This window comes from Aricia agestis, chromosome Z, assembly GCF_905147365.1.
Source record: "Aricia agestis chromosome Z, ilAriAges1.1, whole genome shotgun sequence".
NCBI classification, from domain to species: Eukaryota; Metazoa; Arthropoda; class Insecta; order Lepidoptera; family Lycaenidae; genus Aricia; species Aricia agestis.
The window spans coordinates 1,968,292-1,984,254 of NC_056428.1; the positions used below are offsets into that span (position 1 = coordinate 1,968,292).

General features: G+C 34.3%; 1 protein-coding gene across 1 annotated transcript in view; it reads right to left on the reverse strand.

Moving 5' to 3' along the window:
* The window catches only part of LOC121739116 (adenylate cyclase type 2), a 192,962-nt gene extending 177,777 nt beyond the window's left edge, over positions 1 to 15,185 (reverse strand). The window contains exon 1 of the mRNA XM_042131444.1: positions 14,952 to 15,185. Coding sequence (XP_041987378.1) covers positions 14,952 to 14,976 — 25 coding nt within the window. The 5' untranslated portion in view covers positions 14,977 to 15,185. The remainder of the gene's footprint in view (positions 1 to 14,951) is intronic.
* Between the last annotated feature and the right edge of the window lie 778 nt (positions 15,186 to 15,963).

Genomic DNA, 15,963 nt, shown 5'->3' on the forward strand with positions numbered 1-15,963 from the left:
CTAGTTCAATAAACAAGTCAGAGCCCCTAGCGAAGACGTTTTCTTTATCGCTTCGTTATAGAATGGGCATTGTCCCATGTGAAAAATCACATGTACTTTTTATAATTTTTTTCGTTGAAATAGGGTATTTTAATAATATAAATTAAATATTTTTTTAATTCATTGGGTATTTTTTTAATAAATTTTTAAAGTTTTCGGATCTATGACGTCATCATCGGCGGCCGGCTGCATTAAGTAAATAAAAATTTAAAAAAGAGCATTGTCAAGCATCAACAAGGTGTTAAATGAATGCAAGTTTATTCTAGCAAATAAAATTATGGTTCTCTTATTTAAATGTGAAAACTGATTCGAGAAGCATACCAAAAGTTCAAAACGTAATGTGACGTCATTGAAGGTGAAACTAAGGTTAAACATATTTGTTTAAAAATATAAGTAACTAATGGATATTTTTTGAATTTATATACAGAACAACGATCACTGACCTTATTACGCGAAATGTTTTTGTAATGGGCACAATTAAAAAAAATGGACAATCCCCATTGCCAATCAAAATGTATGAAATTGACATAAACGTTCGATAAAATAAAGTGGATATTCGACTCCTGTTATGTCAATTCCAGACATTTTGATCGGCGTTTCTATAAAGAATCGTAAAGAAAACGTCTTAGCTGGGGGCTCAGCTGGACACAAATAGATATTCGCTAATAGGGTACGATGGAGGTAAAGGTGACCCGAAACCTCAATAAAAAAAATCAGTATATTTTTAGGTAACGCGTATGCTCTTAGGCGACGCCTTGATAATTTGGCTGCAGCGATATCGATTTTTCTCAGCAATAACTAAAGCTAAGAAATTAAAGTTCATTGTCAATATACATCATGTCTTTGTTTTTGAATTACCCTTAGCATAACACGATTGGTCAACTTTTATAACACAGAATAATCAATCAAAAAGACCTCTGTAAAAAAAGGAATTCCTATTTTGCCAACAGAGGAGAGTGATTTGAGCTTCCAAAATTTGTACATAAATTGGTTCAAGCGTACACTCTAATTTGCCCATAGCTTATATGGAATGTATTTATGGTTTTTAAATTAAGCGACAAAAACAATTTTGTCGTAAGCGACTTACATTTTTTGCTGTTCCGTTGCTTGTGTTCCGGGCCGGGCTCTCATAGAAAACAAGCAATCTAAAACACATCCAACACGGTTTTTAAGGGAGATCGCAGACGGCTAACTTTTTGTGTAATCGAGTCTGCGGCGCACATATTACAGTCGGCAAGACGCGGCCATCACCCTAATAAAAATATTTTAAATACAGCGGTAACTATACAAGGTCTACCTGTTTATTCCATACTAGATGATGCCCGCACTCCGTTGCGTCCGAAGAAGTAGAACCGATTTTGCTGAAATTTGGTATGAAGATACTTTGAGTCCCGAGAAAAGACATAGGATAGTTTTTATCCCGGAAAAATGTACGGTTTGTCGCGATAAACGAATTTTGGCGCAACGGAGTTGCGGACGTCATCTAGTGTAGTATAAAGATAAAAGAACTTGTTGAATCAACAAGAACTTTAATTAGTTTTCGTAACTACCGTCTTAACTGTTAGAAGTTGTGAGGTATAAAAGTAACGGGGCAGTTAAAAGTAAGTGCAGACAGTTAAGTGCAGTAACTCGACGACAAAATAAATTTTAAATTAAGTATTCTATGCAGTAAAAATTATCTTATACTGTAGAGAACAATACGACCTGCAAACCCTCTTAAAAGGCCGGCAACGCACCTGCAACTTTTCCGATGTTACGACTAACCACAGGCGATGGTAGTTACTTTCAATCAGGTTCACCCTATGGAGCTAAGAGTCAAGAGCCAAGCTGACCACAGGAATAGAGGTGTATTTCATAAGTAGTTCCATCTTGTTTACAAATTATTTCACGGGCAGTCTTCTGTTTAGTTCGTAAATAGAATCGGTTTATAATTTCCGCCGCTAAACGACAAGTATGGCGGACACGTGAGTTAGCCACAGGCAGGTGTTTGATATACACCAAATATATACTATTACCAGCGGTAGGCAACAGGCGGACCGCGGTCAGAAAGGCCGAATCTCGGACTGCGAATATTGTAATTTATTTATTTATTTCGATTCACCAACAGAATATCATCTCACACATTTAATAAAATACAAACAATAGTAACTTATAGGTTAAATGACTTTCAATGACAGGTGAAATACAGCATGTAATGACGACAAAGAAATTAGTGATGAGAATGAGATGAGAATGATGAGATGTAATCATAGAGTATACATTATAGCAAGCTAATGTATACTCTAAGGATGTAATGTATTTTATACCAAGTATCAATTTAATACATAGATAATAGAGATGCGCCGAATATTCGTTTGGTATTCGGTATTCGGCGTATTCGGCATCTTTTCCACTATTTGTATTCGGCCGAATTATTAGGCTCAGTTACCGAATATATTCGTTTTTTTTTTTCAAAATATTAAAAACTAGACCCGCCCCGGTTACGCCTTCGGGACATACATAGCCTATGTCACTCAGGGATAACATACTTGTCTAATAGTAAAAGAATATTTAAAATCAGCTCAGTAGTTTTTGAGTTTATCCATAACAAACAAATCTTTCCTCTTTATAATATTGGTATGAAGTATGATATTTTTCTTGGCTTTGTATATGAAATGGAGTAGAATTAAAAGACAGCTTCTTATGAAAGATATTTTATATTAAAAGTCAAACAAAAAATTGGGGATTGATGGGTTTTAAGCAGTATACTGATTTTAATAAAACCTTTTAACCGCCAACAAAAAAGAGGGGTGTTATAAGTTTGACGTGTCTGTCTGTCTGTCTGTCTGTCTGTTTGTCTGTCTGTGTGTGTATCTGTCCGTGGCATCGTAGCATCCAAACGGATGGACCGATTTTGATCTAGTTTTTTTTGTTTGAAAGCTGACATGATTGAGAGTGTTCTTAGCTGTAATTCATCATTACATCATCATCAGCCTGCTCAGTGCTGGATCAGGGTTTATCTGGTTCATGAAAGGCCGTTAGCAACTTGTAGTCGTTTGATGGGTTTTATATTTCATTCTAGTTCGTGACATTTGTGAATATACAATATACGTATACACATATTAATAGAAAGTTGACCTGGTGTTGCAGCATCACCTGGTAATCAATAGGATATCCAACTCCTCGCCGACTTAGAGCAGAGGTTTCGTGTTTGGGCTCATTTTAATTGCGACAACCAGTAAGAAGTAGATAGTAAATATTTACATGCTGCTGCTGCAGCATCACCTGGATTCTATAGGAACCGAGATTCGTATGAACCCAAAGTGGAGGTTTCATTTTTGGGCTCATATTAACGGCCTCATCGAAAAGGACATTGATAGATGGTAATCATGAGAATATGATTATGTTGATCTGGGGGCACGGGAGTGCCCCCGCCAAGATGAGCCAAACGAAGTGCGCAAGGGCACTATCTGGGGGCACGGGAGTGCCCCCGCCAAGATGAGCCAAGCGAAGCGCGCAAGAGCACTACCTACCTTTTCTCGAAACGTTTCGTCGTATTTTTGAACCCTCGTAACTTTGGTTTCAATAATGCCAGATAGTTAAATTTTTAAGATATAGTGACATGGGTATAGTTATTAAATGCGCAAAGTTTTAATATCGTAGCTATTATACTTCAGATTTTGTAACTGTCCAAAAACCCACAATTTGGTCACTGACTCACCGATCATCAAAACTGTTAGGGTACTTCCTGAAGTCTTAGAAAGCTTAAATTTGGTATGTAACATGATATTAGTACTAAAACAACAAAAAAATTATCAAACCCGACTTAACCTATATCCGTACCATTATAGAGCAAAATTAGGCAAAAATGTGTGTTTTTTGTATGGGTAAAATAAAATAAAAATTAAGGGGGGCTCTTAATTTTTATTTTATTTTAATATTACTATTAAATATTAAAGTAGACATATACCTAAGGAATTTGAGAAAAAATGAAGTACCTGTTGCCATTATTGTTATAGAGCAAAAAAGGTTGTTGTATGGGAGCCCCCCTTTAATATTCATTTTATTTTATTTTTAGTATTTTTTTTTATAGCGGCAATAGATATACATAATCTGTGAAAAATCAACTCTCTAGCTATTACCGTTCTTGAGTTACAGCCTAGAGACAGACAGACAGACAGACAGACGGACAGACGGATAGACGGAAAGACAACGAAGTCTTAGTAATAGGGTCCTGTTTTTACCCTTTGGGTACGTAAGTACGTAAGTTCAAAGAATAGTCGTAGTCTTAGCATTTCTTTGCAAATATTTAATTAATGAGAATATTTCATTAATTATAATAATAATAATTAGTTACTTAACTATCAATCTATTTCAAGTTTATTTAAACTTGAAACAGATTGATTAGGAATTTTAGGATAATTAGTATAGTTATAGGTCTTAAAATATACATATTTTTAATGCAAACAACATCGGTTTACAGTTGTTGTTGTTTTTAGTATTTGTTGTTATAGCGGCACCAGAAATACACAATCTGTGAAATTTCAGAAGTCTAGCTATAGCGGTTCTTGAGATACAGCCTGGAGACAGACAGACGGACAGACATCGAAGTCTCAGTAATAGGCTCCCGTTTTTACCCTATGGGTACGGAACCCTAAAAATGAACTAAAAGAAAAAACAACGTAAACCAGCTTACAAAAAGAAATGAAATCCCACCAAAAACATTTTCATGTAAAAATGTTGCCAAGATGAGAACAAAATAATATTATAGTTCGTCGTGTCAAAAAGTAGTGAGATCTCATGTAAAGCCAAGTTTCTAACCTTACATACTCAGCCCTAAATCTAAAAACCTTAATTTTACACTAAAGCGCGGCAAAATAGTTGATAATAATATTATAATGTGTCAGCCACACGAGAAGAATCTAAAAACTCTACACATAGTCAAAATCGGTGGCTTGGCCATTTTGTTATTCATCAGGGCTTTGAACTTAATAATATATCCCCCGACACACCGTGACAACAATTATGGACTAAAATATTACTTTACACAAGTTAGGAATTATTTGAACTTAAAGGCAGTAAACAATGATATAATATTAAAAACTCAAAGCAGATATTATGTTACTACCGCGCGCGTTGTGAAGCTTCAAATACGACCCAATTGGGTCGTCTTTTATTTAGTCTGTCTCTTTTATGTAAATAGCATTTCGTATCTTTTGTTTCACTTATCTGTCATATTTCATTACTTTTTAAAGTTGTTTGGCGGGGGTTTTTTAAATGTCTTAATTTAATTTTTAACATTGGGTTTAATATATTTCTGTTATTATTAAACAATACATGACTAAATCTTTTATTTATTGTTGCACAGTTCATTATATTGGAGATTATGCATAAAATCATTAGTCATTTAAAGAAAATGTTTTACTACTTAAAATAAACCTTGTTACTGATGTATGTTTAAAGGTATTCCATTTAATTCTACTTACAAGAAGACAAATAACATTAACTTAATAGTAATCTACATGCAAATGAAACAAATAACACTGTTTTACTGCTTTATTTTTCACTTCATAAAGATCACAACCTCTGCAAGTTCATTGCAGTCTGCCACTCACTAAAACCTGGTTCTCACGTTTTCAAAGAAACTATAACATCCTGAAATGGCTTAAGTGTGGTTTTAAACTTGTTGAAGCACTTGGAAATCGTCGTTACTGGCAGGCGATGGTTGTTGCAAATGTTTCGCAACACTGCACAGGTGTTAATTGTTGTTTTTCTTGTCAATGTCTCGTCACAGATATCTACAAACAGCTTCTAATAATTTAACCCTTGTAATGGGTTTTAAACTCAGAGTCAGACAGTTCCAGTGCCTGGGCTCGGTCGTGATTGCGAGGTCTTATTTAGCTGTATTTCTGGCTGCATCTCTTGTTTCTTCTTAAGGAATGGCTTCTAATACAAGCACTGTATGCACCAATGTTATAAAAATACGTTTTATAGTTTAAACTTATACATAAAACACCACTCAGCGATAAACAAGCAATCGGAAAAAAATTACCATTATTATGGTAAACCGAATAATTCTGCCGAATATTCGGTTCGGTAAAGGCTAAACTGAATAATATTCGCTATTCGGTTATTCGGCCAAATCACTGTTCAGCGCATCTCTAATAGATAAGGTATACGTATAATATCTTTATTAATTAAAATAATATTTTTAAGCTACATAGGACAAGTGTGTTATTTCTGGACCTCGTTAAAATTTTCCCACAGTATCCGGACCCCATATATATCTACCATATACACATTATTAATTTTATTATAGTTTCAGATATGATACTTATGAAATTACATAATATCATCGGTGTTGCGGGCATCATCTAGTATGTATCGGTATATAACTAGATGAATCCGCAACATGTTGCGCCAAAATTGCGCCAAAAACCGTACATATTTTCGGGATAAACAGTATCCTATGTCTTTTCCCGGAACTCAAAGTGCCTCCATATTACGGAGTACTATCTATACTAATATTATAAATGCGAAAGTATCTCTGTCTGTCTGTCTGTCTGTCTGTCTGTCTGTCTGTCTGTCTGTCTGTCTCGCTTTCACGCCAAAACTACTGAACCGATTGCAATGAAATTTTGTACACAGTTATTCTAGAGTCTGAGAAAGGACATAGGCTACATTTTGATGTGGGAAAATATCTTATTTCCATGAAAATATCGATGAAAATTTATTCGCATTGCGCAGGCCAGCGCTCATCCCGGGGGTCCTGGGTTCGAGTCCCGCAGGCGGAACAAGTTTTCAATGTTCCTGGGTCTTGGATGTGTATTAAAATAATATTTCAAAAATCTTAAATATATTTTATGTATAATATTATAAAAAATCCAGAAATATATCGATGCAATTTAGTTCTAATACGATTCAACAGATGGCGTTTTATTTTATTTTAGTTCTAATACGATTCAACAGATGGCGTTTTATTTTTTACTTAAATATATTTTATGTATCTATACTTCTATACTAATCCATACTAATATTATAAATGAGAAAGTATCTCTGTCTGTCTGTCTGTCTCACTTTCACGCCAAAAACTAATATTATAAATGCGAAAGTATCTCTGTCTGTCTGTCTGTCTGTCTGTCTGTCTCGCTTTCACGCCAAAACTACTGAACCGATTGCAATGAAATTTTGTACACAGTTATTCTAGAGTCTGAGAAAGGACATAGGCTACATTTTGATGTGGGAAAATATCTTATTTCCATGAAAATATCGATGAAAATTACTTCGCATTGCGCGTGGCCAGCGCTCATCCCGGGGATCCTGGGTTCGAGTCCCGCAGGCGGAACAAAAAGTTTTCAATGTTCCTGGGTCTTGGATGTGTATTAAAATAATATTTCAAAAATCTTAAATATATTTTATGTATAATATTATAAAAAATCCAGAAATATATCGACGCGACAATGGATATTCAACAGATGGCGCTTTTTTTTACTGCGTTGGAACATAGAACTAATCATACTTATTAGTTATTATGTTTTTGTTTATAGTTTTTAATACGTTAGAATATTATGTTTAATAATATTATCACTTGCAATAATAATAATCAATCTATCTTATCTTATAGAACTCCTACTGCATTTCTAAGGAGTTCGAGTGTGTTGTGTTGGCCTATATTCCATCCAGAAAATATATCAATGCAATCAACATTTTAATTCTAATATATGAAAACAGATGGCGCTTTATTTTTTACTTCATTATTATAACAGAACTAATCATACCTACTTTAATAAATATTATTGTTTTTATTCATAACTAGCTGTTGCCCGCGACTTCGTCCGCGTGGACTTTAGTTTATAGCGCGCGGTGTCAACAAAATTTGTGTCAAATTTAAAAACTTTTTAAAACCCTGGTAAGTGGTACCCCTCTTAGGGCCGCGCTACACCGGAATGGCAGCGCTGAAAGTGCTCGCCTAGCCGCTGCCATTCCGGTGTAGCGCGGCCCTTAATTAATCAAAATACCCAAAAACAGCTGTGCAGTGTGCACATAATCTGTACTAATATTATGAATGCGAAAGTATCTCTGTCTGTCTGTCTGTCTGTCAGTCTCGCTTTCACGCCAAACGCCAAAACTACCGAACCGATTGTAATGAAATTTTGTATACTGATAGTCTAAAGCCTGAGAAAGGACATAGGCTACTTTTTTACTGGAAAAAAGGGTTGTAAGGGTCGTAAATTTGTTCAAAAAATTCATAATAGATGGCGCCGTGCGTCTTCTACATCGCGCTGACGCTTGCTCAAAAGTCTTTCTATAAGAGGTGTTATCATCTTACATTTAAGTCTCGATTTTTTTCGATTGTTATATCTATTCTACGGTATTAAATAACTCAGTACTTTATCTGTGCAGGCAGTGACGTAACCTTAAGACCAAATTTCACCAACGACTGTTAAAGTTAATGCTCGAATTAGTATCACGTTAGCTGTTTTGTTTTTCATATGAATGAAAGAGAAGACAGAGATATTTTAACAAGCTGTTAACACTAACAGACGTTGGTGAAATTGGGGCTAAACCTATCAATGATAAATAGTTTATGGGTAAAGTTGTGTAATTGGGGGGCTAAATAAGCTTTAAAATTTGGCATAATATATAAAGTTTAACATACAAAAATGAAGTACTTATTGTTTGCACACTGCACAGCTGTATTGATTTAAGGGGTACCAGGGTTTTTTTATAAAAGCTTTTGACACCAATTTTGTTGACATCGCGCGCTATAAACTGAAGTCCACGCGGACGAAGTCGCGGGCAACAGCTAGTAATTATATATATTCTTTGTCCATATTAAATTTCAGAAAAACCGCTTCAGCGCTTTGGCCGAAAAGAGGTAACAGACAGACAGGCAGACAGACAGATACACTTTCGCATTTTTAATATTAGTATGGATTATAAATACCATATTGTATAACAAAAAAAACCCTAAAATGTTATGTAAAATTCTACTTTTATTTAATAACATCTGAATATTCATAGGACATTCTTTATTCCTCTTAAGTCTTACGCTAAATACATTTAAATGAAATTCTCAAATGCTAATTTTCTTTGAGGACACGCGAAAAAGCTATATAATGCATAGCAATTAATTGTATAAATATAAAAATAATTGAGGTTATAAGGAAACATTTAACTAAATATCTGCTATATTTATACAAGGAAAGATACCATTATTACTTTATTATGTTTTATTTTATCTGCATTAAATAGACGTTGTTCGACAGATTTTAATCTTCTTATATTATAAAATTCTCGTGTCACAATGCCGTAATGCAAGAAGAATACAAAATACTGCAAATGAAAGGACTGAAGAAGAACAAGAAATTGCACGTGAACAGCGCCGCAATAGTATGGCTCGACTTCGTGCTTCTCAATCACGAGAGCAAAGTGAAGCAGCCCGTGAAACAGCTCGGTTGGCAATGCAGAATCGTCGAGGCTGATTATAATTCTGCAGAGTTTGTTTGTTTGTTTGTTTGAAAGCGCTAATCTCAGGTTGAACGCGTTAATCTCAGGAACTACTGGTCCGAATTGAAAAATTATTTTACTCTTGGATAGTCCATTGACTGAGGAAGGCTATAGGCTACATTTTATCACGCTAAGACTAATAGGAGCGAAGAAATAGAGGAAAATGTGGAAAAAACGGGGGAAATTATATGAAAGGGCTTATTTGAACGCGCTAATCTCAGGAACTATTAGTCCGATTTGAAAAATTATGTCAGTGTTAGATAGCCCATCTATCGAGAAAGGCTATAGGCTATATTTTATCAAGCTAAGACTAATAGGAGCAAAGAGATAGAGGAAAATGTGGAAAAAACGGAGGAAAATTATTTGAAATTGCTTATTATCTTAAGAACTACTGGAGCAATTTTTATGTTATTTGGCAAACATGAAGAATAGACTACGTGAAGGAACAAAGGCTATTGTTTGCGGAAAAATGTACGGTTGCGTGAAATTCCTTAATTACGCAAGCAAAGCCGCGCGGAACATCTATACTTATATAATAAAATCGTAGGAAAGTCAATTCTGTACATTGAATATTTTTGTACAATAAATAATACTTGGGATGCGATCTACTATGCTAACGCGGACGAAGTCGCGGGCAACAGCTAGTCATATACTAAAAATCTTAAATGTATGTATAGTATAAAAGTATTAAATATAAGTATATCCGTTGTCTCATGTCTGGTACCCGTAACATAAGTCCTTACCACGGGGCCAGACTGACGTGGTGTGAAGCGTCCATAGATTATTATTATATTATATTTCGACTATTATTATAATAATAGCTCCCACACCGGTTTCGGTGACGGTGGCCGGTTTCATTGAAACCAGGCCAGCTACGCAGGAGTAATTTTATAGTGCCCAAGTGTGTGCGCAGTACACAAGAGCACTCTCTATTCCTTTGCTCTCATAACCACTGGGTTATGAGATCCGTCCCACTGGGACGGAAGACCGACACGACCGGCGAGAGATCAGGCGCAGGACCGACTTTTTACATGCCCATCCGACGCATGGATCATCTTACTTGTCAGACAATCAGTTGATCAGCCTGCACTGTCCTAACCAAACTTGGAAATAATTGTTTCCAACGCGGGAATCGAACCCACGACCTCCGAGTCAAGAGCCGCGCTCTATACCACTAGACCACGGAGGCGTTAATTTCGACTATATTATTTTATTGAAGTAAATAGGTATGGCATCATGGCAACGTCCATCGCTATCCCGTCGCACAAACAATAGTCGCCGTCAGTCTCGACTCTCGAGTTGTAATAATTTACTATTATTTATTCAACAAATGCATCAATATAAAAAAGTACCCAGTAGCCGATTCTCAGACCCACTGAATATGCATATAAAATTTGGTGAAAATCAGTAAAGCCGTCTCGGAGGAGTACGGTAACTAACATTGTGACACGAGAATTTTATATATAAGCAGATGTTACTCCTATGTAGACAAACATAGCTCATAAAACTAGCTACTGTAGCAGAAACATTCTAAGGCGCTTTGTCTGTTCATTTTCTTTAAATCTAATCCTTTAATAAAATAGCTAGCTAACAACCTAGTAGAATATTCCATAACTAATTTATAAGAAAGTTGAAAATATATTGCAAATTGCGAAAGACTTAACGGCATCTTAAAGTATTTAGTAAACTATCTGCAGATTGTAGCAACTTGGCAACTTTCGAACTCAGCAAAAGCTTTATAATTTGTTCATAATTACGAGCAAGCAGGATATTTTAATTTTTAATTAAGCTTCATTGCAAACGAGAATTGCAACAAGCTCTATATTGTGATACTAAGGTTGGGTTGCACCAACTAACTTTAACTATACTTAACTGTAACTTTAACTACAATTCAAAATGTCAAATCTTTAATTAAAGTTAAAAATGGACGCCATCAAGATGCCATATTTAACCATAACCATAGAGCTCGACAAGGTTTTTTAAGGCACGTGGCGAAAAAGGGAACTAACGCTGTCATCATACAAAAACGCCATTTTTGACAGTTCTCCCTTACCAGCAGCGCCCCTGCCCACGTTCATTTATAACCTTGTTGGACCAGCTGTCATCTGTCAATTTCTCCGGTCAAAGTGAAGGTTGAAGTTAAAGTTAAATTTAGCCTTAACTATAACCATAACTTTAACTTTAATCACGCCTCTGGTGCAACCAAACCTAAATGAAGCCCACAATTCCGTTGTGCCAAAATTAGTTTATCGCGTGTCCTATGTCCTCTCCCGAGACAAAAAGTATACCTTTCACAAATTCGGTTTAGCGGTTTGACCACGGACGGACAGGCTCAAGATATTCAGTGTTACGATATGTATCGAGTGTGTAGTACAGCGTATTGCGTAATTTTCAAAAGTAATTGGTACTTATAATAATTAATATTATTAACTAGGTAAGAGAATATACCTAGTACCTACTCGCCAAATGGTATGGCGTCAAAATATGGTTTGAATATTATAAACTGCTATGATCTTATTTGGTGATTAATTAAAAAAATACCCCCGATAAAAGACACATGCATTTAAACTTCAATAGTTCCCAAATGGATAAACCTATTTTGATTTAATTCCGAAGAACGAATGTTCTCAGCTTTAATTTGCCTGTAATACCAGCAGTTACTGGTCATACTAGTTTTTTTCATTCTTTCTTTTATCATAAAAAAAAATCAAGCTAATGAGCAATTATTATGATGTCATACTCAATATCTTTTGATATCACATTGTCACGCAGATATAATTCAGACTACTATGTGCTAGAGCCACTGTAATTATAAACCATAATTATAATTACACACAACGAGCTATAAATTATAATAGCCACTTACAGTACTTTATACTTGGATCTTAGAAACATTGTTCAGTACAATAAAAACTATAGAGTATAATTCTGTACCTCAGAGGTATACAACATTAACTGCCAAAACAAAAATTTTACAGGACAGGCAAAAATGCGCGGAGCGAAACTTTGAATGCAATTTTGACATATGCTTGCTTTAAAGATATTGCAACAAACTGAACATTATGTTTTATTATTATTTGTTGAAATTATATTGTAATACACAATATTATATTAAAGTTAATTCTTGTCTGATTTTGTGGACTTGAGGTTATTTACCTTGCAACATAAATATTATTGTATACCTCTGAGGTACAGAATTATAATTCAACTCAACTCAACTCCAATTTTTTTTATTTAGAAAAATTTTTTGCAAATGTTCTCTGAAAGTTTACATGATGCCCATCACCGGTTCGGGAACTAACCCGGCGAGAAGAACCGGCGTAAGAAACTCGCACGGGGCCCACTTTTTATCCAAAAAAAGTAAGAAAAAGAAGTAATCTTTTAATATAAGGTTTACAATGTTGTAACTTAAAATTATACAATGTCAACATACATACATAATTGTAAGTCATAAAATAATGTGGAAGTAGCCTTGCAAGCAGCCATCCTACTCCCAAGATGTGCCATCGTTTACGAAATCATTGACTTTATAATTGGCTTTGGCATATAAACGCTCTTTGACTAGGTACTTTTTTGAATGTTTTCTGAGATTTTATTGATATGGCGTATACCGTACATTGACCTTAAAATGATACTGAATGATGAATGTTACTGTACATAGTACACTTTTGAAATTTGCCGCATTTGTTTAGACGCTGATATACTTTAGTGTAACAAAATTATATTTTTGTGATTATACTTTAGGGTGTGTACGTGTTCCTTGTTGAGAGTTCATTGTGATAATGGACGCAAGTGCCCCAGCCGGCAGGCCCCAGCGCCACGAGCTTTCCCTTACAAAAATGAAAAAATTGGTCTTTCAGCGCTGCTACTTTCACAGTGAACTCTCTACGAGGAATACATGTAACACACCCTAAAGTATATTATCACTTACACTTACATTAGTATATTATTTTGTTACACCTTGTACACTAATTGCTAACATATACGAACACTGGGCAATAGGCTACTTGACCTACTTTTTTTCTTAATGCGAATCGCTTCTTAATCATTCATTTTCACAAAAAAAAATATTTTAATATTTTACACAGTAGGAACCCATAAAAATGTTGATTGAAAAATATGCCTTTTAAATGGCGCCGAAAACACTGTCCGCCATAGTGTGACGTCATACGTTTTGTATTTTAGACTCTTTTTATAGAACATTTTTTTATTTGCTAAATGTACGAGTCTAAAAGTGCTCAAAAATTAAAAAAGAATTAAATAAGAAATTAGAAATCATTTGTAATGTTGAAAACTTTTGGAGAAAAGTTTTGGCCATTTCATTTCCCGTCTACAATAAATGGAGATAATAATATATAAAACTGATGTTTTATTTGAATTATTCAAGAAAATATATTTTACAGATATTTCTAGGCTTATTCTTATTATTTATGTACAAATAAACTCACATTTAACGAGCGCGATAAATAAAAAGATATAATTAAATTACCACTTACGAGTCTGATGACGTCTAATCCAAATCGGAAGTACCGCAAAAGCGTTTTCGTCAGTACAAATCATGTTTTCATAAAATCATATTTTCAAATGATTTTATTGATCAATCATAAGCTTTTATTTGATGATAAGGGTGAAATACGGTTTCCTAGGCCAAGTTCTACTGGAAATATGCATTTGTTCAATGAAATTGAATATAGGTCAAGTATCCTATTCTGGAAATATTATATACATACTCGTCGAATTGATAACCTCCTTTTTTGAAGTCGGTTAATGGAACACCCCTTTATTTTATCGAGGGTTAAAAAACATTTTAAGTCAGAGTTAACTTTAATTTGACGCCATTGGGCCCTACTCTTACATTTGATTAACTATTTGAACTTAATCAATTTCGCAGGTTCTTCCTATTCACCCCGGGTCACAGATCTTAAACAATTCAGTTATTATCTTAAATTTCATTAACATAATAATTAATCAGTAAGATTTGTTTTGGTAATGGAAAAAACTCTGATTACGTAAGTATTTTTAGAAATATCTATCACCTCTAACCTAGCAAAGATTTAGGTGAGTTATAAATAATAATTAATTAATATAAATTTATCAAGTATGCATTTTTCTACTAAGTGTAATAATATAATTAGTATAACATTGTATTGTAAAACATTTTAGTGTTGTAAAAAAGTTTAGTGAGTACTTACCCTAAATATGTTTTAAACAGGGTCTTGCGTAAAAATTATAAAAACTATAATTAGGTATTATTAGTATTGACATTCTACTGTTATGTTTACTTCAATCAGAAAATAATTTTATAGTCATTACCTTCTAGACTAGTGACCCTGTAAATAATTACATGTAGTAGTTAACTACTTATTACTTAGTTATTAAGTACTATTTTTATGGAGCAAGTATAAATAAAGATAATTACAAACCTGGCACATCTTTAGGCTCAGCCATGCTAATTATTAACGATACACAAAATTAGATCTATTTTTACTTCGTGTCTCCCCTAAACACCTAAATTGATTTTGTCACGCATCACTTTGTCATGAACTCAAAGACACTAACTTCATTTAAAAAAAACACTCACACTATACGGCGTATTTTTTAATCTGTATTACGTTTCGCGCCAAAATACTTTTCCCGCGTCACGCACGTCCCCAAGCGGCGGCAGTTGGTCATAAACTGTTCTATTTTTGTTTGTAAAGATTTATAACACGTGTTACTTTGTGGTCATCATCATCACGACCTAGCACAATTATCTACGATATGCGTGAGTCTAGATAAGAACATAATAATATTATGACTATTGAGGTGACCGCGCAAACGTACAGGCAAAATTTAAAACCAAGTTAAAACAGCTGTTTTGTTTTTGTGTCCGCATTTTGACATTACTATTTTTAAAATCATCATTTAACATTTTACCTCAACACAGATTCAGATAATATTTTAGTTACTTAAGCCTAGTATTATGTACCGCTACAAAATTCATTACAAAGCAAAGCTGCGTAGCGCGTATGCTCTAGTTGTGATGATTATCGCTGATGTGTATAAAGAGAATGTTTGATGACATCTAATGTAACGTTAGTAAGTGATTTTCTTGGCTTATTTTTAACACGCTTTTAGCTTTTTAGCTTGGGCTGTACGTATGTAACGGAATCTTTGAGCCACCTTTGACCACGATTTTTAGCTATCTCCAGTAGTCATTAATTCGAATTTTTACATACTTACGTATTAAGAGCCAATGACAATGCAATAATTTGCTAAAATTTTTGAAAAATAAATTAAATAAGCGTGAATTTTTAGTTTTTTTATTAAAATAATATTATTTACAGATCTATTGAAAAGGCCTCCTTCCCTTAAACGGAGCAACTAAATCTTCACGTTGTCCTGATGGAGCATTACCAGTGATTACAAACGTGTGGGGCATTATAATAATATTAT